At 63.8% G+C, this 23,274-nt stretch overlaps 1 protein-coding gene and 1 long non-coding RNA gene across 2 annotated transcripts; both read right to left on the bottom strand.

The window, feature by feature from the left end:
• Positions 1-990: 990 nt before the first annotated feature.
• Positions 991-1,658, bottom strand: LOC118996565 (uncharacterized). Its single transcript, XR_005068514.1, has 2 exons — positions 1,341-1,658; positions 991-1,307 (listed from the first exon to the last, which is right to left on the bottom strand). It is a non-coding gene; the product is annotated as an uncharacterized LOC118996565 (long non-coding RNA).
• Positions 1,659-2,339: 681 nt separating this feature from the next.
• OSBPL2 (oxysterol binding protein like 2) lies at positions 2,340-21,362 on the bottom strand. Its single transcript, XM_037060018.1, has 14 exons — positions 21,319-21,362; positions 15,223-15,368; positions 13,810-13,954; positions 13,404-13,479; positions 11,991-12,125; positions 11,426-11,523; positions 9,609-9,791; positions 8,240-8,347; positions 7,679-7,768; positions 6,288-6,411; positions 5,000-5,137; positions 4,002-4,125; positions 3,697-3,787; positions 2,340-2,650 (listed from the first exon to the last, which is right to left on the bottom strand). Exons 2-14 carry the CDS (start codon positions 15,257-15,259, stop codon positions 2,548-2,550), a joined length of 1,452 nt encoding a protein of 483 aa, XP_036915913.1. The 5' UTR covers positions 15,260-15,368; positions 21,319-21,362; the 3' UTR covers positions 2,340-2,547.
• Between the last annotated feature and the right edge of the window lie 1,912 nt (positions 21,363-23,274).

The raw sequence follows: 23,274 nt of genomic DNA, 5'->3' as shown, positions 1-23,274 counted from the left end.
CCCAGGGACCCACCGGGCACCCTCTGGGCACAGGGCCGTGTCCACGGGAAGACGTCTGAGAGTCCAAGCGTTGAGAGAGCAGAAACCAGCACGAGGAGACCCGCAGACCCCACTGGAGCCGCCCTCCACGCAGGACACAGCTCTCCGCCCCCCCCCCCGAGGGTTGGGGAGCAGCACCAAGGGCGACCCTGTCTCACTACCCCGCACGCGTGCGTACACCTGTGGGGCCTGTGAGCCCACCACTGCCCCGAGGAGGCTGCTCCTGGAGGGGGGCCTGTGGTGCACCTCCCGGCAGTGTTTCTGGGCTCCTGGCCTTGTGACCCAGCGAGGACCCTGCAGGCAGATGCCTGTGCCCACGTGCTCGGTAAATGCCCCCCCCACCCCGACAGCTCCCAGGCCATGTCAGGCCATCTCCAGCACTGGCCAGGGTCAGACCAGGTCATAGGTGTGGCCCATCTCAGGCTGACCCTTCCTCAAGCACAAGCAGCCGATCCTTGGGGACAGTCAGTGGCCAGGACAATCGTGGGGCCCTCCCGGCCTGGGCCACTTCCATTCCATGGGGGGGCTGTGACAGCCCAGTCTCACCCAGCACATCCCTGCCGAGCACACGTGTCCGCAGAAGCGGACACTGAGCCGAGCAGTCCTGGGTGGCCAGATGCTGGGGTGCCTGCAGGGGGCCAGGACCTGCTTGTCTTCGACCTCTCTACAGGGCAGCACCCAGGTGGGAAGCCTGGGGCTGGGGACCCCTGACCTGACCAGCACGCCGGGGCAGAGCTGTGCCCGCCCGGCCGCCTAAAGGCAGCTGCCGTCCCTGACCCTGGGTGGCCTGTTCACTGCAGGTGACGCCCGCAGGTCCTGGGGTGCCGACACTCAGGGGCTCCCAGGAAAACAGGCAGCGAATGGACAGCCACGTGGCCTTGTTCAGGGCTCTGTGGCAGCCCAGTGGCCGCCAGTGGCTGAGGTGACACAGTCACGCCTGCAGAGCGGATCTTTGCTGCCAATCGTGTTTTAATCATAGCTGTGATTTGAAGCCGGACACAACGGTCACACCCTCCCCGAGGGAGCCTGCCACTCTCACCTCTGTGTGTGGGGATGTGTGCACATGCACAGGGCACGTGTGACTGCACCGTGTGCTGTACATGTGTGCTCACATGCATGGGGCTCCCTGTGTTTGCACACACGTGTTCATGGGTCACGAGCACAGGCATACGTGTGTGTGTACTGTGTGCGCCTCTGTGCTCATGTATGTGCCTGTACGCCACACGCAGCAGACTGTCTCCCATTGGAGAGTGGGGCCGTGACCCAGGCTGAGTGCCCTCGGAGGGCAGTGACCCCCAGACCAGACGGGCGCCACCACGGAGCCTCATGCACCTGGATGGAGCCTCTGCCCCGACCCCCAGCACTCAGCACAGGGACCCGCCTGTGCCCATGTGTCAGACACACAGGCTGGAAAACCAGGACACAGTGCTGTGGGCACAAGCCACGCATGCTCTCAAATGGCTCCCGCTTGGCAACTTGGGTGTGGCCCACAGGACGAGGGGTCCTGGTGATGGGAGGAGCAGCCGAGGCTGGGAGCCGTCCAGGATTCATTCAGCGCCAGCAGTGCTGTGGCCGTGGCCGTGGCCGTGGCTGTGGGTTCCCGTGGAGATGCCTCTTTGTAGACAGANGAGCCTCTGCCCCGACCCCCAGCACTCAGCACAGGGACCCGCCTGTGCCCATGTGTCAGACACACAGGCTGGAAAACCAGGACACAGTGCTGTGGGCACAAGCCACGCATGCTCTCAAATGGCTCCCGCTTGGCAACTTGGGTGTGGCCCACAGGACGAGGGGTCCTGGTGATAGGAGGAGCAGCCGAGGCTGGGAGCCGTCCAGGATTCATTCAGCGCCAGCAGTGCTGTGGCCGTGGCCGTGGCTGTGGCTGTGGGTTCCCGTGGAGATGCCTCTTTGTAGACAGACGTACACGGTTGGGGACTAATGCGTGCCTTGCCTTCGGCAGATCCTAGTTGAGTACTTTTAACTTCAGTATTTTAAAAGTCGTGTTTACATTGTTGAAGACTGGTGAAAAATACGGAATCTGACAGCTACTCACTTCCCTGCTCTGACACCCGAAAGGTTCACCCTGGCAGCACGGCTTAGTGGGCGCCCTGGCCGGCAGGGGCTCCCTGCGGGGCCCAGTCCGACCTGCCGGGCTCCGGGCCCCGGGACACTGCCTCTCGGAGGCACCCGGCCCCTTCCTGCTCCTTCCTCCAGAGACAGGCCCACCAGGGGCGCTGCCGGCCACCGCGCCCCACGGACGCTGTCACCGGAGGGGGTTGAAGGACCTTCTTCTCAGACCTCGATGAAAACACGGCGACCCCACGGGAAGCTTTATGAAGGGGCCGCGCCAGTGCGACTGTTTGGCAATCGGAGGTGGTCAAGTGCTTGGCCAGGGCCGCCCCTCTCCCCAGACACGGTCCTGAGAAAGGCAGGCTCTGCGGACCGGAATGTGGAGGAGCCACAGGCAGAGCACGGCCCAGCAGCCGTCCGGGCCCCAGGCACACCTGGTCCTCAGTAGATGTCCGGGCAGCCAGAGAAGTTCCGCTCGAAGTAGCCGCCCGTGTACAGCCAGTCGGGGGCCCCCGTGTGCGGGTTCCTGCCTGGATGAAACCACCTGCAACACAGGGCGGGGGCGGGCAGTGGGCCGCTCAGTGAGGACACGGCCCCCTGCCTCCCCAGGGGCAGCGCACACTCACACCGCAGACCCCCGGCTGACACCTCAGGGGCCTCCCAGCCAACCGGCAGGCTGGCCTGCTGTCCGAGAGGGGCCTGAGCCCCAAGCGGCCCGCCCATGCCTCCACAGGCGAGGGCGCTACAGGCTGTGGCCTGGGGAGGGGCGGGGTCAGGGCACGGGGAGAGCCAGCGCGGTCACTGTCCCCAGTCCCCAGCACGATAGCCACCTGCCCCTCCCCTGTCTGCTTGTGCTGTGGGGACAGCTGAGGACACCCGCCGTGTGCTGGAGGTGGGTGTGGGGCCCACAGGTGGGAGTGGTCGTCATGTCGGGACAAACCAGTGTTTGCACCGTGTTTTTTTTTTTAACTCGCTTAAGAAACAGTGAAGGGATGGTAAAGAGTTTCAAGCTGTCTCTTCTGAGACAGAGCAAACTCCACACACCAAACTATTGAGAATAAGATACTAAACGAAATTGGAGGCCCAGCTGCTAGAAGCTGGTTTTGGGCACGACACCCGCGTGACAGCCACAAGGCGACCATGCCAGGCCCTGGACACAGCGACAGGAGCTGCACCCTAAGGAGCCAGTGGCACCCCCAGAGATCTCTGGGACCCTGATTCTGGCTCGAGGTTTGATTCTGAATCTCGGTGACGCCCAGCAGCCCTTGGGGGAGGGAACCCTGAGTGAGCTGCTGCCACCTGGTGGTCACAGGGAGCAGGGGGGTGGGGACAGCGGGCCGCATGCAGCCTGTCGTCCCCGAGAGCTGTCCTCCCTCAGTCACCAGCTCATCCGGGCCACATTTTCTTTGTAAATCTGCCACATTTGAGAAGGTGCTCGGGGCTGAATACACAGGGCAGGGTGGGGGCTCCAGGCCTTGGTCCGTCTGCCTGGTGGGCACAGCGCTGGGCACAGGGACAGCTTCTGCTCAGTCCCAGGTACAGGGCAGGGGGGTCCTCCTCCCTGTCCCATGCCCCATGGCAGGGCCTCACCTCGTCTGCCACTCGGTGTCCCCCTTGTCACGCTCCCGCCGGGCCTCCCTCTGCTTCTCCTCCAGCCTGTCTTTCTCCTGGCTCGCCAGGTCTGGGCCAAGCACATGGTCTGGGTGAGGAGCCGCCCTCACGGGGGGCCACCAGGGAGCCACACCCACATGCCAGGCCTCTGGCATCAAGGGCCCTCGGGTCCTGGCATCCCACCAGCCAGAGGCACATGCGAAGCCCTGGGCCGTGCCCCCACCACAGTAGTGTCCACAGGGCCCGGGTGGAGTCCCACCCCGCACCCCTACGCAGGCACGCACCCATGTCACCGTTCTCCATGCTCCGGATGTCGGGGCGCAGGCGGCAGTCGGTGGGCGCCAGCGTCCTCTCCATGCCTGGCTGCAGCTCGTTGAGGGTCACAGTGAAGCTGGTGAAGTTGTACATCTGCGGGCAGAGGGGCCATCAATGTGCGCTCCCCTGGGCACGGCCTCGCGTGCCTGGAGGCGCCCCGCCCTGGCCTGAGACGCATTGGCCTCGGTCCCCTGGGGCCCCCACTCTCGGTGCCCAGCTTGCAGGGCTGTCTCCCCCAGCATCTCCGGGGTGAGTGGCTTGTTTACACTTGCTCTGTGTTGTAAGAGGGCGTGATGATGCCATGATAAGTTATATGTTGTATTTGTGTTCTGCATGTAAACAACAATTTAAAACATGAAAAAGTACAACTTGTTACATTATACTTATAGAACTATTAATATGTTACTGTGTGTGATACAAACTGCAAGTTTTCCAAAAACAAATGCAGAAAGACAAGTCAGAGGCAGCGTCTCCTCAAGCTGGTCCCCAGGGCGCTGGGCGCATGCTTTCCAGGCCCTGCCTGCAGACCGGGGCAGCGACACCAGTGTGCCTACGTGAGAGTCGGCTNATTTAAAACATGAAAAAGTACAACTTGTTACATTATACTTATAGAACTATTAATATGTTACTGTGTGTGATACAAACTGCAAGTTTTCCAAAAACAAATGCAGAAAGACAAGTCAGAGGCAGCGTCTCCTCAAGCTGGTCCCCAGGGCGCTGGGCGCATGCTTTCCAGGCCCTGCCCACAGACTGGGGCAGCGACACCAGTGTGCCTACGTGAGAGTCGGCTGTGTCCATGCGTGCCCAGGACCCGTGTGGACCAGGCACTGCCTGTGCCACTGGGCAGCTGGGTGTGGCTCGGGTGGGGCCTGGGCCGCTTGCCGAGCAGCTGGCCGACCAGGTGGCAAGGCCCTGTGTACTCTGGGGCAGGGCCGGCAGAGAGCGGGGTGAGGAGGGGCTCCCACACCTGCGCGGAGTTGGGGGGCCGGCTGCTGACCCTCCAGAGCAGCTTGCTGCCTGGAACAACCTGCACAGTCTCTGGAGCCTCGGGCACGGCGTCCCCCGCGTCGCTTGCATCCCCGTTGGCATGCTCAGCACTGCTGTCCTGGAACGTGGAGCACAGGGTCAGGTACGGGAGGGGCAGTGGCCCTGGGAGCGCCTTCCAGACGAGGCGCTGAGCCCGAGCAGAGTGAGATGCCCGCCAGGGAAGGGCACGCCGCTGCCCGTCTGGAGCCGGCTCCCGCAGTCTAGGGACTCCCGCTTCTGTGTGCTCTCCCCCTTGGGGAGCTCCCACGCGAGGCCCCCATGGATGGGGCACGGAGGTGGCGGCAGGCACAGATCTCCTGGGAAAGGACGCGCTTCCGTGTCTGGCCACTAGCTGGCAGCACCATCCAGAAGCACGCTCTGTCGAGCTGAGGGGGACCCACTCCTCGCTCCCCCAGCCCAGACATGGTCCAGACTAGGGGGCTGCACCTGCAGGTCACACCCACCCGGAGACCACCCCTGCCCCCAAAAGGTGCTACCCTGCAGCTGCCTTTCAAAAGCAACAGGTCTGGTGTCAGCATGCTGCAGGGCTGCTGCCTGCCGGTCACACGGTGGGTCCCAGAGCTGAGCTGGGATGAGGCGCTGTCACCTCCAGGTGGCCCAGAAACAAGGGCGCTCAGCACACACATCTCGGCGACCCCTGTGGGTCTGCCGTGCCAGCCAGTGTGTCTTCACAGGACACTCGCCTCGTTGCTGGTGAGGCCTCGTTGCACAAGAGGCCTGACCACACACAGGAAGCAGTGCAGGGCAGCGGGGCGAGGGCCCAGCTGGGAGCCCACACTGCACACCAAGGCCAGCGTGTCACCCAGAAAACAGGACCTGTTCGAACCAGCCCTTCCAGCTGTCGGCTCGGACGCCCGCAGGCCTCAGGGAGTGGCCACCCTGGCACAGCGTGCCGCTGCGGGGCCACTGCCTGTCACTCCACCGACACCAGGAATGGCCTTGCTGGCTCTGGGACGGGTCTGCACTGATGAGGGGCTGGGAGATGGGGGTCAGCTCCCAGGTGTGAACAGAATGGCGTTTCTGGGGGAACGGAGGGGCTCCTGGTTTGACTCAACGTGGGCTGCTGACACTGTGACAGGAGCCTCACGCCCTCCAGGCTGTTGGGACGCAGAGGCCACCGAATGGCGAGTCTGTGCATCCCCTCCCCTGGGATCCATCCCCAGCAGTGTGGGAACCGAGGCAGGGCTGGTGGGTGGGCAGCACCTTACCAGCTGGGTGGCTCCCAGGGGCTCGCTCCGCCGCCCCTGCCTCCTGAAGGACTCGTATGCTGCGGGCTCCACACCCCACAGACACTCTGTCCACTTGCCATAGATGACAAACAGCTTCTTCTTGCTGGAACGAAGGGGGTTAGACCACGTCAGGAGCCGCAGGCAGGGGGCAGAGACACCCGCACACAGCACTCTGAGACTTGCTGACTCCCGGGGCTGCGTGCACCCGGCCCTCCCTCCCTCCCAAGCCAGGGAGCAGGCCCCGCACAGGGAGAGTCTCTACCTCTGTTGCCACACGAGGGCCCCTGCTGCCCTCCCCGCTCCCGGCTCTGGGCAGCAGCAAACCTCTGCAGACCTTTCCCAGTCAGTCCCTACGGCTCCTCAGGCCCCTTNTGCCATAGATGACAAACAGCTTCTTCTTGCTGGAACGAAGGGGGTTAGACCACGTCAGGAGCCGCAGGCAGGGGGCAGAGACGCCCGCACACAGCACTCTGAGACTTGCTGACTCCCGGGGCTGCATGCACCCGGCCCTCCCTCCCTCCCAAGCCAGGGAGCAGGCCCCGCACAGGGAGAGTCTCTACCTCTGTTGCCACACGAGGGCCCCTGCTGCCCTCCCCGCTCCCGGCTCTGGGCAGCAGCAAACCTCTGCAGACCTTTCCCAGTCAGTCCCTACGGCTCCTCAGGCCCCTTCCTAGAGATGCACTCTGTGAGCAAGGGGCGTCGGGCGTACCCGGGCCTCAGCCTGGAGGGCTGCAGCTCCTCACTGGGGACCCTCCCCCGGGGACTCCACCAGGGACGAGCTGCTGCCGGGCCTGACGCCAGACAGGTGCAGCTCTTAGGGGCTGCAAAGGGCCTTGTGACATTACGTGGCCCAAATGACTTGGGATAAAATCGAGACCCAAAACATAAGGCAAATAACCCAAAGGGAGGAAAAAGCTCGGAAAATTGGTTAAAACACTATTGGCACTTTCTCTGCTCACAGAACCTTCAAAACTCCCTGATTCGCAGACTGGAGAGAACTGCCCCAGGACACAAGGCTCTGGGGGCGGCTCCGGGGGCAGCTCTGGGCTGCACCACCGCCGCGGGTGGTGGGCCGTGGATGCAGCTCGAGGGGGAGACCTGGTCCGATTTCAAGTCTCTGCTCCGAGTGCGGCTGCAGCCCCGGCTCCGTGGGGACCCCCCACGTCGTCTCTCACCCTCGAGAGAGAGCGACGTGCAGAAACAACAGGGAAAACCTGTCTTGTATCTCCCGTTACACACAACAGTGGAATGATTTTTCTACACACAAAGGAGGCACAAGAGTGCCCTGGTGTGTTGGCCGGGAGCACCGCCCCGTCCACAGAAGGGCGCCCCACAGGGGGTGCTCGCTGGCCCGCCGCGCACGAACCTACTTCTTGTCCTGGATGTAGCCCTCCACTCTGTGAAGCTCCTTCCCGAACAGCCCGCACGGCTTGAAGTGGAGCACGCACCGATCCCCGGTCCTGCAGGGGAGAGACACAGGCCTCTGCAGCAGGGTGGGAAGGCTCCGGGCCCCCGTGGGGACAGCTGCACGGTCGGCCCACAAACTACAAGCCACTCAAGCGTCCACGTTAAATGGTGACTTTCTGGCGAGTCAGTGACCTCCTAGCAGAGCTGTGGCAGGGAAGGCCGAGGGGTGGTGGGGTCCAGGGAGAGAGAGTGGCAGGCGCCGAGGACCCACTCCACTGTTCAGTGTTGTTTGACGTTTCAGGAGTCGGCTCGTGAGTAGAAAGCGCTGTCTGCACAGAGTGGGACAGGACCGGCCCCACCCACACGGACTTGGGCTCCCTGTCCCGACACTGTGGACCAGCAAAGGCCCCACCGCCGGGCGCCGCACGCCGGGCGGTTTTCTCCCCCCAGCCCAGGGCAGCAGCCCGCCTTTCTGCACGGCGCCCGCCCTGGGTGTTCCTGCCTGCTGCGGCGGCGGCAGCTACCTGTGGTTGAGGATCTGCACCGTGCCGTACTGCTCTATCCAGAGCTTCCCGATGATGACGTTGTGCACGCAGCAGGTGGGGTTGGTCCAGGTGTAGGCCTCCTCGTGCCTGCCAGAGAGGCCAGGGCCACGTCAGAGCCGGACCCAGATCGTCCGGCCCGGGGAACGAAACCCCAGACAGAGCGCACGTCACTGCCTCAAAGCCTGCGGCAGCCTGAGCCTCGCTTTGAACTGCCTCCAGCGGCGGCGGCGGCTCACTTAGCATCCGTTTGAACCTGAGCTCTCCTCTCCTTTGTAGCGACCACGGGGCATCCGCCTGAATGCCAATGAGGCCCAGACAGAGGGGCTCCCAGGTCCACAGCCCGCACCGTGCAGGGAGGCGCGTGGGCACCAGTGGGCGCCGGGGCCGGCCCCTCTGACTGCACGGTGCTCACCATCCTCTGGTTCCTCGCCCCCCAGAGAAAAGCCCCCAGGGATGTGAGGTGAGCCCATCCCCAGACCCAGGTCCCCAGGAGCGCCGTGTCAAAGGGCCACATTTAAGGGCAAAGTCAGCTCAGTGTGACACATTTCAGAGCAGTTGTTTGCAATTCCTTGAATTTCCCGGATGAAGCCCAACCACCTCCCAGAAGGGGCTGTCCCCTGGGTCTGGTGACCTTGCTGCTGCCCAGGGTCCTCATGGGCCTCTCGCAGCCAGCCAGGCCAGGCTGACGGGGTCCAGACTCCATCGGGGGTCTGGTCGCAGCCTCACCTCGGCACCACGCCTGCCCCCTGGACCGCAGCTGCAATGGGTCCACAGCAGCCAGGTGACTGCTGGGGATGCTGCAGTTTTCCCGAGGTATCTTTGACCCACGTGGGGTGGAGCACTCAGACTTAGAATGGACAGGGTGGGGCAGCCTCACGGGTGACCCCTCAGGTGCCTCTGCTCCTGGAACTGGACCCTCCACACTCAGCCAGGCCTGGCCTCAGCAACAGCACACTGGGGCTTGGGGCCACTGCTGGGCCACCTCCGAGACGAGGTCATAGAAGCCACCGTGGCTTCCCTCTGAGCAGCTTCCCCTAGTGTGTCCTGACTCTGAGGGGAGTAAGCGTCACGCATGGTGCAGCAGGGGGCCCATGTCCTGGCTGCCCCCTGTCGGGACACCGCACAGGCCCCGGCATATCAGAAGCCCCGCATGGTGGGATCACTCATCCCGGGCTGCAGAGCGTGGGGGTGTCACGCAGGAGCGGCCAGACACTGAGGGGGGGAGGACGGGAGGACTCAGGCGGGGGCTCCGACTAGACTGGAGATGTGTCTGCTGCCAGAAGACCGCACACCCTGTGCCCCCCAGAGCGGCGTCGCAAGGAAGGGGATGCCCCCCGCTCAGGCCCACCTGAGCAGCTCCAGCGTGATGGTGCCTCGGGGCTCCGCCTCCACGCTCTTGCCCCAGAACTTGAGCTTCGGGTAGATGGAGCCATGGAACAGGAAGTCCTGGTGCAGGCCTTCAGCGTGGAATGCACTGACCGGGGGGTGGTGGCTCACCTGCTCGGATATGAACCGGAAGCCCAGGTCCTCCCTGAGCGGGTGGGGGTGGGGGGGAGGCAGGGCGTGAGCAACAGTGACTCCGAGACCCGGGGGCCCTGAGGCTCAGTGGCCATGTGCCCATGGGACTGCGGGGGCGCTGGGGGATGGGACCACGCTAACCACGCTGCTCTAACCACGCTGCCACGCAGGTTAGAAATGTGTGACCTGCGCATGGACATCCTGCTTGCCCTACACTGACTGCCTGCATGCCTGTGCACACACATGCACACACACGTGAGCTGGGCTCCCGGGGCCTCCCTGAGCACGCGCAGGTCTGCGGGGGCCTGTCAGGACAAGGCCTGGGGAGCAGACCGCCACTGAGTCCTCGGGGGCACCCACCTCGGGGTGTCCGCCACCCAGCCCAAGAGCCAGGGCTGCACACCTTTCCCAGGGGCCCGCCAGCCTCCTCCACAGCCCCTGAAGTTTGGGGATGCGATGTCTTGGGCCCTGAGATATTTCTGTCCAGGAAATGGGAGTTTTCGTACATTCTCTTGTTCAATAAAAATGTCATTTTTAAATTGTTCTGGAACTATGAACACACCTACAGTTGTAGCCGTTGAAAATGACAGAGACTAAAACACATAATGACTGACTTCACTGGGTTCTGAATTTCCAGCCGTCACAGGGGAAGGGGGGTGGAAATATTAGGCTGTCAAAGGTGCTGCCTTGGTACGTGATGTACGAGACGAGTGCTCATCTGAGGAAAGCGGGGGCATCTGCAGCTCTGGGGCCAGCCGGGGTGGACTGGGCTCCGTTCCGTGGCTCCGACAGGGCAGCCGCCCGGGCCCTGGCCACACAACGAGCCACAGACACGGCACGAGTGTGGGCACCGGGACGGAGGTGTGACAGACAGGCAAGCCGGAGCCCAGAGGCATGTGAGCTCCTGTACCAGTCAGTGCAGCTGGGCCCTGGGCCTGCAGAGGCCCCCCAATAGGGGAGGCCCCCCAACACGGGAGGCCCAGGGAGCAGCCTGGTCCTTGGCGCCTGGGTGCCACACTTCCCGCCACCACTCCTCTGGTGGCACTGTGGTCTCCTGTCTCTTTTTTGGTTCCCGTGGAATGAAATGAAAGGCTGACCCCGTCCCGACCGCGCACCCACGCTGTGGACAGCGGCAGATGCCTGCTCGGCCGGCCTCTTGGGGGACAACACTGCTGAATCCAAACCAAGCCCCTTTAGCAGCGATTCTTGGGCGCATCTTTCCAGCCTCTGGGCCTCAGTCTCCCCGTCCATAAACTGAAGGCACCGGGCTGCTCCCTGCAAGGCCTCTCCTGGGACCTACTGCATGGGCCCGCTGTCAGCTGCGAGCCAGCCCGGGCGGCACTTGCCGCCCTCCCTCCGACACCTCCTGCTTTCTCCATGGCTGAGACTCTGAGACCAGCGGCTCTGAAGCAGCCGACTCGAGGTCCCACCCAGACGCCTGGGGCCGCCCCACCATCACCCTCAGGGTGAGCTGGACCCAGGTCAGGACTCGAGCGCTCAGGTCGCTGCCCACCACAGGAGCGGCCTGCCGACACCGGCCTGCCAGTCTCCAGTGGGGACGGTCCCACCCCATGTGGCCTGAGACCAGAGTGGACACACACATGTGAGCTGGGCTCCCTGCCCGCTCCTCTTCCCTGGAGGCCTCACCTGATCAGCTCGTACGTCTCTCCCAGGAGCGGGTTGAAGGGCTTGCCAGTCCTCTCCCACTGGGAAGCCACCGCCGACACCGCGAAGGCAGCCACACACTGTGGACAACACAGGTTGTGAGCGGCCCCCCAGGAAGGGGTCCCTGGGCCACGGGGCGCAGCAGGCCCCCCTCACTCATCCGAGTCAGGATTCCCCCTCTGGAGACGGCTCAGCCTGCCCCTCGTGACGGTCTGTGGCTGTGTCCGGGGAAGCGCTTCTGCCACCTCTGCACAGCCCACACGCAGCAGCCCTGGGCCTTCCCAGACCAGCCCCTGCTTCCTGGCAGGCCCTCTGGCGAGGGCGGTGTGTCTGTCCCACACAAAGACACACGTCATGTGCATACACACACAGGCCCCCAGCATCCCTGTGGGGCCTGGCACAGCCATTGGGCGGGACAGCCCAGGGCAGCCGCCCCGCGCTGGGGGGTGCCGGGGCCCTGCCATGACAAGGTCCATCACAGGGGGCCACGCCCACTGAAAGCTGCGGCCCGCCCTCCAGCCCCCAATCCCCTGCCGGCGCGGACCACCTGCATGCGCTCCAGGGCCCGGGGCTGGCGGGCGGCACGGTGCACCAGGGCCGTGTGCTCCATGTACTCTGTGAGCCGCTGCAGGAAGCTCAAGGGCTCGTTGAAGGCCACGGGCATCGTGATCTTGGACAGCTCCTGGGGGCCGACAGGGGCATCACAGGCAGCCTTCCCGGAAAACGCTGCCCCCACTCCCACCTGACACCTGCTCTAATCCTCTAAGGACATTTCTCAGTGCGGCAGAGGACTGCAGGAGGGGACCTGGTGTCACCCTGGGTGCTCCACCCTGCCGGGGGAGCCCTGTTGTCTCCCACCGATGGCTGTCACCGGGACTCGGCCTTGCCACGCTCCCCGCCCCCATTTCGGACCATCTGCACAGCCAGGCAGCAGGACTGGCCACCACGCCCTCAGGGCTCCACCACACCAGTGCCCCTGGTGGCCTGCCCCCAACTGCAGCATGTCCTCGACGCCACTTTCGGAAACATGGCCCCAAAATATCATCCAAAAGTCGTCACCCCCAGGTGTTGGGGGACAGGAGAGACACACACACGCGAGCAGGAGGAGCTGGAGAGACCCTGTCACCCCGAGTCTGAAGCATCATTGACACAAACTCCAACACAGTGGCTGCCGTCCTGCCCAGCAGCCTCCCAGGGCCCCAGGTCCTGAGTCCCCCCATCCCTGGACCAGGGGCTGCCTGCAGGTCCTGGACGGCACAGGGCGGGGTGAGCCGGGTGCCTTCTGTAAGGGTCTGGGCCTTGAGGAGGCCTTAGCACAGCTGGGCAGCCGGCGGGTCTAACCCCAGGGGCAGAAGACACAGGGAAGACCGGCCGGGGCGGGGCTGCCCATGCGGGGGCCTGTGATCCAGGCCTGGGTTCGAAGATGGCAAGCTGCCTCGCACCTCTGTGGGGTCCAGACTTTCTCTAAAATAAACTGCTGAATGACACCACAGAGGTCCCCTGGGAGAGAGGACGGAGCTGGACCAGGGCCGCAGGCAGGGGTCATGAGAAGGACGGGGATGGGCGCCGGCAGGGCGGTGGGTGCACGTCCCCGGAGCAGGGGTCGATCCCTGAAGGCAGCCACGCAAGGGCCCACGCGCCGCCGGGGAGCACCCAGCGAGGGCCCTGGCTGTCGGCTGGGAGAGGACAGGAAGAGTCTGTGGCCTTGGCACCCTGGGGACCCTCTCCTCGGTTACAGACTGAGCATTTGGGCTCTGCCTGCAGCCTCCTGTGGGAGGGCTGCTGGGGTTCACCCCCTGTGAACCCCACAAACACCTCCACTCACGCCCTTCGCAGAAGGTGGCCGACCAGGGGCTCGTCACCGCATGTGCGGAGCGACCTCCCTGTCTAACACACCTCCCCGCCCCCCGAGTCAGTGCCTTCCCCGCCGCACGGCGGGAGCCGCGGCGCGCCCACTCACCAGGCCCACGCACTTCTTCAGGATACCCCACAGGCTGAAGTCGCTCCTGGTGAAGGTCGGGGCCGGCAGGCACGTCCTGAAAAGCAGCGACCCAGCGACCTGTCACTGCCGGTCCTGCGCAGGCTCACCCCGGACAGTGGGGTCCTCTCTCAGAGCCCTGTCTCTCACGTCCGACCCGAGCACCAGGCCACTGCGCCCCTCGCACCTGGGGCCTGTAGAAAGTCCCTGCAAAGCTTTGCCACGGGTCTCCAGGCCCACACGGAGCGGCATCGTGTCTGGAAATTCTGGGCCGCGCCGGTGCGAGGTGCCACCCTGGAGCCGGCCCACGTGGCACTCAGGACACAGCACGCTGGGGCCACCACAGACACCCTGGAAGGTTCTGGAACACAGACTCGGGATAACATACCTGTGCTTTTGAACCCCATTCTCCTGAGGGGGCCTCTCCTCAGCTTGGCCAATGCTGTTACTTTTGCTGGTGTCCACGTCAGCCAGGCCAGGGACCCCCTGACCGGCCTCTGAGAGCTCCCCGGAAGAGCTGTCAGAGTCAAAGCCTGCACAGGACAAACGGACGGTCACCCCGTGGTGGAGGCTGGTCTGCAGACCCCCAGGGGGCAGCACACCGGCAGCCCTGCACTGCCTGCAGGGGGCGCCAGCCTCCCTGGCAGCAGGGTGAGAGCCCGCACTCCGGGCAGTGAGGCCACGGCCCTGCACCGCCTGTGTCTGCTCCACTGCTCGGGACACTTAGTGCTGCTCTTCCTGCCCATTTGTTTGGAACCACAGGACCGAGGTGACAAATCGTTTCACCTGTCACCCCCACCTGGTCCACGCGGAGCAACACAGCTGTGTGGACCCCCCCAGGGGCGCCACCACAGGGACCCGGGGCGTGAGCTCCGCCGAGTGTCTCCAGGAGCGTTTCTGGGAGAGGGCAGATGTGTCCAGGCGTCTCGGTCACACTGGTCCCGGGGGAAGGAGCTACGCACGGGACCCCCGAGAAGAGCAGGATGCACCGAGGCCAGGGCCAGCAGCCCCGGGCAGCTCCCAGACCCCTGCATTGAGGGGCGCTAGGTTTCATCCAGAGCGCATAGCGCCTACACTCCTCCTGGGGGTTCCAACAAGGATCAATCGGAGCCCTGGCTGCCGTCTGTGTCTCAGCCCCACTGCACCGCCGCCCCGGGAGCAGCTCTGTGGTGACGGCGCACGCCGAGCACCCTGCCAGGGCTCTGGGGGAGTGGAGTGAGCCGGGGGATGGTGGCAGCTGTCAGGGAGCCTTCACTTCGCCACGCCCTCTGGCGTCATGAGGGAAGCCGGAGGGGGGGGGGTGTCGGAGGGTCCCACTGCATGGAAAGGCCCTCCCCGGACACCCAGCCAGCAGCAGCCTTTCAGAGCTGCCAGTGTCCCCGGTCTCCTGCAGCCCCCACCACCCTGGCACTCCCCAGCACGAAACGACTGGGTTTCCGGAGTGACGGGGTGGCGGGCAGAGAGCGAGGGCCATCCTAACCTTCGGGTCCAGCCCCAGGTGGCTCACCCCAGCCCGGCCAGCAGGCCCCCTGCCCCACCGTCCCTGCTCTGACATGCGCAGCTTCCCGAGGCCAGGCTGCACCACTCCTCACCACTGCCATGGAGAAGTGGAAAACCAACTGACCCTTGACCACTGGCGCCACGGGCCAAGCTTCTGAAGACTAAACCTCGGCTGCCCTCTCATGACCCCTGCGGTCCCAGACCACACTGCTCCCCAAGTCCAGCTGCCAGCCGGGGATGGACTTTCTGGCCCTCCCACCCCGAGGGGTAGTCTGGGCCCAGGGCCGAGCTGCGCGCCCACCTGTGACGGCGTCGAAGAACTCCTCGTCCCCGTCCATCCTCGACGGCGGCCTGCCTACCTGCGGTCCCTACTGGGTCATCGCCCAGGTCTGCATCGGCGATGGGTGGGCACCGCAGGGCACGTGGGGGGTCCGATGGTGGTGGAGACTTGGGGGAGAAACATTCGACATACTTAGCTTTCAGAAGTCTCACAGTTTAGAAAAGTTTTTCAAATACCCACTCACCTTTTTTTAAATCAACCTCAATTACATCTTAGCACACCAGGGCCCATCAAGGAACAGACACGCTAGCGTGTCGCCGGTGTGTGAAGAGCTGTCTTTATTTTACAGCTGCCACCTCCAGTTGTGGACACTGTGGAGCGATTTATCTGGGACCACGAACAGGTGGGCTTCAGCGGGCTCTCGGGCCCGGACACTCGCGGGAACCGTGCGGAAGGCCCCGCAGGCCCTTGTCAGACGTTACCAATGGAAAACCCCGGTAAAATATTTGTTTCCCATCAACCCGAAGCCAGTCTCCAGCTCTGGAGGAGCTGTCAGCACAAGCTGACACCCACTTCAATTTCCTCCGAGGCACTGAGGCTCCGTGTCCCCCCACGCACGTCCGCGCGTGCCATCGGGAAAAGCAGCACTTCGTGGGCGGCGAGACACCGAAGCCACAGGCAGGCCTTGTCCCCACAGGGCCTGGCTCTGCCCGTGGGGGCGGTGGTGGGGGCCCCCCGGCCCTCCCCGAGGGCCCTGCCCCCCCCCCCAGCCGTGGAAGTGCTGTGCAGCCTGACGACCAGCAGGTGCAGAGCGGCTCAGGTGGGCCCGTCCCGCGAGCATGGAGGGACCACAGAGCACCGCGTTCCCGCGGGCTCCAACCCAGCAGACGCAGCCGCAGACCCCGGTCTCAGCGGGGCACAGGGGACCCTCCCAGACCGTGAGGCCACTGACGCATCTCAGGAGACCTTAAAAGAGGCCTCGTGCCCCACCCTGGACTGAGCTGCCAGGGCTCCCTGAGCAGAGGCCCGTAGCTGACTGCGGCACACACTGCCAGCCGGCCCGGGGCCATTTCAGCGCCCCGCCAACCAGGAGAGGACACACACACGTTCTCGACCACTCACCCCACCGGTCTACTCGGTGACAGCGAGACGCGCAGTTCAAACACCAAGGGCAGGGGGTGCAAGACTATAGCCCCTTTCCTGCAGGCATCCTGCGCCCCAAGACCAGCAGAGAAATCAGACCATCAGCAGGGCCACTGTCCTCTGCTTGCCCGCCTCTGAGGGCCAGAAGCAGAGCCCTGCCCCGGCAGGTGGGCAACTGGGAGCCCCAGCATGCAGGGGAGCGGGGGTGGGGGGCCACTGCGTCCCAGGGCACCCACCCTGCCAGCGTGTCTGCTGCCCCACCTGTGGCGCCCATGCAGCCAGGCAGGATGCTTCGGATGCCACCTCCACGTGACACACAGTCCGGCCCAACCCTCTCACCCTTTCCCCTGCTGTCCTCTCCCAGCCCGGGTCCTGCCTTGCTGCTTCTCCCCAACTTCCACCTGCTCGGCCTCCAAACCGGTTTCACTGCACAGGAAATGTGTCACCCTGACTGGGGACCTGCCCTGCTCACTCCCAGCTACACTTCCTGGGCCCCAGTGCGGGCAGGGTTTAAACCAAGGCCAAGAAAATCCTTGGATTTCTACACCTCCCTAAAAAAGGGAGAGAAACCTGGCTGGTGCGATTCAGTGGACTGAGCGTGGGCTGCAAACCAAAGGGTCGCCAGTTCGATTCCCAGTCAGGGCACAGGCCCAGGCTGCAGGCCGGGTCCCCAGCGGGGGCCACGTGTGAGAGGCAACCTCAGGTTGTTATCTCTCCCCCCCTCTTTCTCCCTTTCTTCCCTTCTCTCTAAAAAATAAAGACAGAAAGTCTTTGAAAGGATATACATAACAATGTTTAAAAAAAGAAATATTATTTTTTTAAAAAAGAGAAAAATGAAAGGGAAAAGATGACAAACTCCTGTGTGTTCATTTCCCCCCAGGAAGGGGACTCAGGTGGCTCATTTGGTCCTCAGAGGGAGTCCCTGATCCAAAATGAGGTCATGGCCCTGCAGGGAGCCTCAAGCACCGCAGAGCGCAGGGCCACCTGGCACTTCCCCAGAGCGCCACCCCCCCCCCACCGCCAAGACCTGCACATCCCATGGGTCCCCCCCCCCCGCCCCCCGCAGCCAAAGACCCTGAACAGGCGCCGAGCCCCACGCACACACACACGCATGGCAGCCAAGAATCAGGGCGTCACTGGGAGCCGCAGCCACACGGGAGCCTGGCCTCCTTCCCGAGCACCACCTGTGGCACTGTGATGTCCCCACGGTGGGGTCTCGGTGGAGCCCTGACACGTGGAGCCTGACTCACCCGAGTCCAGGACAAGATGGCCCTGGCCCTCTCCTCACGATGTCAGGCGCCCCGCTAACCTCAGTGCCGCTGCAGTCCTCAATAAGCTCCTGCTCGCACGCTACAGCGGCGCGGCCACTGACGCCCACGGGTAGGAGCCACTTTCCAGCCGGGCCGGTGGCGCAGGTGCCAGCCTGCAGCTGACTCTCCTGGCGGCCGCCTGGGAGCCGCCGGTGTTTGCTCAGGGGACACACAGCCGCTCCCTCTGTGTCAGCATGAGCCCGCCCCACCAGCCACTGTCACCGAGACCCTGGAGTCAGGAAAACCCCCCGAAGCCGGTTCCCAGGCCGCCTCTGCCCAGGCACCCTGCACCGTCTGGAACAGGCTTCCCGGACCTTTCGGCCCCTTTTAAGGCCAAAGGTCCCGCCCTCTGGTCAAGGAATGAGCTCGAGTCAGACAGGTCTGACCCAGCAAGAGCCACTCGGCTGGTTCCCAGGGACGGGCCTTGGCGGTTTCTCAAAAAGACAGGAGCCAGGGGAGGGAGATGCCCAGGCCACTCCCAGAGCCCCCATCCCCACACAGCCTGGGCCGGCCGGGCGGCCCAGCCACTCCACTGCTCAGAGGCAGACCCCCAAGGTTCCCTCCCACGGTGCTGCTCAGGGCGGGGGTCAGGCAGAGGCCTTACCAGGAGGGTCAGTGGGGAAAATGCCATGTGCTAAAATCCTGCCCCGTGAGCCTAAGTTCTTTTCTGAATTTGGGAAGAAAAGGACAGAAGCACCATCTAGTTCACGGACACAGCTAATGACCATTCATCCAACCGCACGGCTGTTGCGTGTTGCTGCCAGCCCTCCGCCCCCTGTGTCCAAGGCAGGCTCGGCCCGGGCCATGCCAACACCTGAGACTTACTGGGAAAAACACCGTGAAAAGCACAAATTATCGCAGAGCTACAATTTAGCCACTGTCCATGGAAACCGCAAAAAGGGTCTAACCAGACCCTGAAATATTAACTCTTAGGACTTACCTATTTCCTAAAGCTCAGTCATGTTCACACACTGACTTCCTTTCAGTCTTAATAAGCTACAAATCAGCCTCGAAGTGCACCAGGTTCAGGGTCAGGCCTCCCACTGACAACGACTGCTAATTGCCAAACAAGTGCCCCCGCCCCTCCCCGGTGGGCGGCTGTGGAGCCGGCCTCGCCCCGAGGGCAGCCTGCCGCCCAGGGCCTGTGGCCACAAGACGGCTGATCCCCAGTGACCCTGGGGGGCTTCTCCCAAGCACGGCCTGGCTCAGCACTCGCCAGGTCAAAGCGCCAAGGTCACACACAGTAGCACGCAAACCCGATTCCTGCAGGTTCCCTCGGCCTCACTTCCGAACTGCACTGCGTGTGGAAGAGTCACTGCCAGGTGCGGTCAACTTCCGCACGCCCAGGCTGGCGGCCGCAGGGCAACACCGGACCCTCACCCTCACCCTCACGTTTCCTCACCTGTGTTCTGCTCAACAACCCACTTGGTGGGCCAGGGCCCTGGAGGCAAGAGCAGCCAGGTCACCTCCCTTTTCCAAGCTAGAGGGTGGGAGGCCAGGGCACTAGAGCCCCGGCCTCGCTCTCCCCTCTGACCCCCAGAAGAAGCCTTTACCTCTCAAATGGGACGTGTCAGTCACCTCCAGGCCCATGGTCAGCGCTTCAGTTCAGAGACAAAAGCCCAACACGCCTACACCCACCAAGGCCTCGCTCTGCTCCCAGGAAAGGGGCCTGGGCTCCTCACAGGGAGCATGAGAATGATGGCCAGAGAGGGCGGCTCCCTGTTTGAAAGTAGTATAAAAGTACATAAAATGTTTCAAAAACTGTCTGCACCAAAACGAAGTGCTACTTTTGCAGTGAGCTGGAGGTAACAGTATTTCCAAGTCGAGCAGCCCCACGTACGCGGAGCAGAGGCTCCAGGATGAAAGCCGCGCTTTCTGGACACCGAAGTGACGCAGCGCTTGGGCGTCCAGCACCCGGAGCCTGGCCCTGGGCCCCAGCGAGAGGAGCAGCCCAGGCAGTCTGCAGTAAGTGCGCCAGCGGCACCACCCTCCGCCCACAAATCCCCCTTCGCCCCGGAAATGCAGCGACCTCACTCCTAACAAGGTGCTTCAGCTAAAGCTGGGATCGAGGGGGAACTGCTTTACTTTAGAAGAAATACAACAGTTTTATAAGCATGTGTGCCTATAAAAAATGAACATCTATTATTGATTCGGCAAGAACCAACGTTCTGACACGCAGCTAGGCCACGCAACTGGGATGCTCCACAGAAAACTGCTCAGGGGACGCTGCGAACGAGGAGGCTGGCTTTACAAGGCAGTGCGGAGAAGTGATGCCGTGTGAGCCCCGGGGCCGGCCCGCCTCCCACTGCACGGTGCACCCGCTGCTGTGTGTCACTGCTGCGGGGTAGGGGGTGCGGCCTCTCTGCTCCGCAGCCCCACCGGCGTGAGCTCAGGACCATGCTGGCCCTGGGCATTGAGGAGCACCGACACCGACGAAGGGGCTGTGAGGGGCTCCTGGCCACCCTGGAGCCGTGCCACACACCACCGCCACCTTGGGTGACAGCTGCTAAGGGAGGGCACAGGAGGGCAAAACAGGAAGGGCGAACGTGACTCGGGAGATGGCCTGCTTCCTCATCCTCACTTTTAAAATGACAACACTGGCCAGGCACAGGGTGGATAAAGAGGAAGGATGCACACAAGGTTCCTTCTTCCTCAGCCAGGAGCAAGGGGGTGCCCCACCTGGGCCAGAGACTGCTGCCTGTCACTGGGGGCAGAGACGCGAGGCCGGGGGACCTGGGAAGACACTGCAGCCCAGCACCATCAGGAAGGACGCGTGCTTTCCACCGGCGTCTTCCCATCATCCTCAGGGGGTGGCCACCAGGCAGCCGGGACAGTGAGGGTGCGCCTCTAGATGGGCACAGGCCGCCCCAGAAGAGGGACTGAGGCCAGAGGGGCTGGCTCCTGGTCCCGAGCTTGTTCTCCAGGGACCCTTCAGGATGAAAACCCCCAACGCACGAGCAGCCTCCTGGGAGGTGACCCCCGCACTCAGGAGCGCCCCAGGAGCCACGCACTCGCCTAGCTCCTTGTCCCCAGGAACTGGGAGGTCCGACGTGTGACGGCCCAGCTGGGCTCACGGACCTGCACGGCCACCGTCGGGTTGTGACAGGGCCGAAATCGAGCGGAGAAGGAAGGCAGCTGTGAAAAGCAACCTGGATCTGCGCGCACGAGCGGGCAGCGTCCGCGACCTGGGTCCCGAAACTCAACTGGGAGGCGAGACCCTCTCCGACTGGACGGCCTGCCCGGCGAGCCGGGCCCGGGCCCTCGGCCGACCCCGCGGCGCGCCCGCCGGCCGGTTGTAAACAAAACAAAGCAGGGTGGGGGGGCGGGCGCACGCACAGGTGGTCCCCCGGGGGAGGTGCTGGGCCGCGGGCCGGGGACCGACCTCTCGCGGTAGACGCACGAGAACAGGCGGGGGTCGCCCCGCCCTGCCGCCGGCCGTCAACTCCCCCCCAAGTTTCCTGGGGGCTGGGACTCGCGGGCCGGGGCCGCTCGGGGCCTGGCCGAGGAGCGGCGAGCGCGGGGCTCCGGCTGCCTGGGCCGGGCCTCCCCGCCGCCCGCCCGGGGCCCACGCCCGCCGGAGGCCGGAAGCCGTTCCGGGAGACGCGGGGTCGAGGCCGGGATCGGGGCCGGGATCGGGGCCGGGGTCCGGGCCGGGGTCACTCACCTGAACCGCAGTCTGTTCGGCGCCTGCAAAGCCTCGTAGCCCGCCCCGCCCCCCCACAGGCCCACGACTCACTGACACCGAGGCGGAAGTGCGGCCGGCCACCCCATCGACTGACAGCCCACACCAGCCACTCAAGGCGCCCCGCGCCAACGCCTAGACCGCTGCTCGCCCAATCAGCGCTCGACCTGAGTACTGAGCCGTGAGGCGGGATTATGCTAATCACTACCCCGGAGCGGCATCTCACTCTTTCCCTCGGGGGTCCCGCCTACGCGAAGGAGTGACGACGCGACCAGCCAATCATAGCACGGAAAGGCAGGGTTATGCAGATATTGACTCAAGGGGCGGGCAGGAGATAGGAAAAGGCGCGGCTTAGAGAGCTGAGTTTACAAACACCGAGTCAGGTGGCTGACGCTCGGCGGGCAGGGGGCTGTGTGCCCAGACCTCACAACGCAGAGGGCGAGCCTAGAGGCGGGGGCGGAAGTCATCCTCCTAAAGCTGCCTCCCTCAGCTAAGCATCTTGCAGGGCTCCCCACCGCTCATCCTTCTTGGCATGCCTTTCACTGCTCACCAAAATCCGGAGGCTATTTACCATCTGGCTGCATTCCTGATCCTTTGCTCCTGTTTAAAATCTTTTGGGAGTCCCACTGACCTGCAGTGGCTCCGTGGTTAAGCCCAGAAGCTCTGGAGTCAGACCCCGAGCTGTCATCCTTACTAGACCCGTGGGTCCTTACTAGATCCTTACTAGACCCTTACCTGCCGACACCAAGAGTTTCTGTTGCAAACCAGGTGTCTCCCACCCTCATCCCACCTGAGTATTGGGTCTGGTTTGGAGCAGTAGGTGGAGTCACATGAACCAGGCTGGCTCGGAGGTGGGCAGGTGACCCTGTGCTGGCGGCTGAGGGCCAGAAAGCTCAGGCCAGAGTGACACCTGAGGTCAAATGACTCTCCCACCTGCTCATAGGCCTTCCCAGAACTGGGGAAGGTGACAGAAAGATGTAAGTACAAGGCTACTGATGGCCTCTTCCCACCATGAATAGAACAAACGGCCACCTGGGAGTGCAGCTGACCCAGAGGAAAGCAAGAGGAAAGGCCCTGAGTCACCTGGGACCAGCCACACCTCTCACAACCTCCACTCTAGACTTCCCGGTGACCTGGCCTTCCCTTCCCATCTAAGCCAGTGAGGTGGGCTGCAGAGCACCGACCCCCTGTGACTGCAGAGCGCACTCGGAAGGTTGCACTCACTGCTGCCTCTTCCACAAATCAGCCCCAGCCGGGCCTCTGCCCCCAGCAGGACGTAGGTGCCTTGAAGTCAAGGGCAGACCTTGGCTGAGGACACAGGTGCGCCCTGTAAACAACAGGGCAGAAGTGAGTGGACGAGGCCTCTGAGGTAGGGGTGGGGCCTAGGCTGCACCTCTGGGGCCAGAAGGCCAGCCGTCCCCCATCACCAGACCGAGCCAACTAACTCACTGGTGGGCCCGCTGTCAGCGGGTGCTGGCAACTTGTAAGGACAGCAAAGGATCTCTTCCAGCCTCTTCTGCCCAGAGAAACCAGAAGGAGGCGGGACTGGGCCTCAGAAACAAAGGCGTTGCCATGGTTACCCACGGAAACCTACTGGAGCAGGAGAGGAAAGGGTGTGGGGCACATGCTGGTCCCTAAGCCGGGACAAGGACAAAGCCAGTTGCCACGGAGATGCTTGCTGGTTCCCTGGACTGCCTGGCCCAAGTCTGGTGCAGAGTCCTAGAAGCCCGCCACCCTCCGTGACCCTTACCCCGGCGAGGCCCTAAGACTCTGACCCCCATGTGAAGGACATGCCCTGGAGAAGAGAGGTCCAACCTACCAGTTCAACGCTTGGCCATGAACTTGGGGGTGAGAGAGCTGGCGCCTGACAAGAGGCTGGGGTCCGGTGAGCCTCGGGTCTGCCCGTGGCTCGCCCATGTCACCCCCTTTAAACAGAGG

The sequence above is a fragment of the Sturnira hondurensis genome, unplaced genomic scaffold, assembly GCF_014824575.4.
Source record: "Sturnira hondurensis isolate 20B ecotype Veracruz unplaced genomic scaffold, ASM1482457v3 Scaffold0011378, whole genome shotgun sequence".
Taxonomy (NCBI): Eukaryota; Metazoa; Chordata; class Mammalia; order Chiroptera; family Phyllostomidae; genus Sturnira; species Sturnira hondurensis.
Note: the sequence above shows the minus strand (reverse complement) of the source record. Positions and strands in the feature narration are given on the sequence as shown.

What these genes read in the sequence shown, in the direction of transcription:
- OSBPL2 (XM_037060018.1), bottom strand. Translation starts at nt 15,259, where the DNA reads ATGGACGGGGACGAGGAGTTCTTCGACGCCGTCACAG. An exon ending in GTTCTTCGACGCCGTCACAG is followed by an intron (nt 13,955 to 15,222) that starts GTGGGCGCGCAG and finishes TGTCCTGTGCAG; the next exon opens with GCTTTGACTCTGACAGCTCT. An exon ending in GAGACGTACGAGCTGATCAG is followed by an intron (nt 9,792 to 11,425) that starts GTGAGGCCTCCA and finishes CCACCCGCTCAG; the next exon opens with GGAGGACCTGGGCTTCCGGT.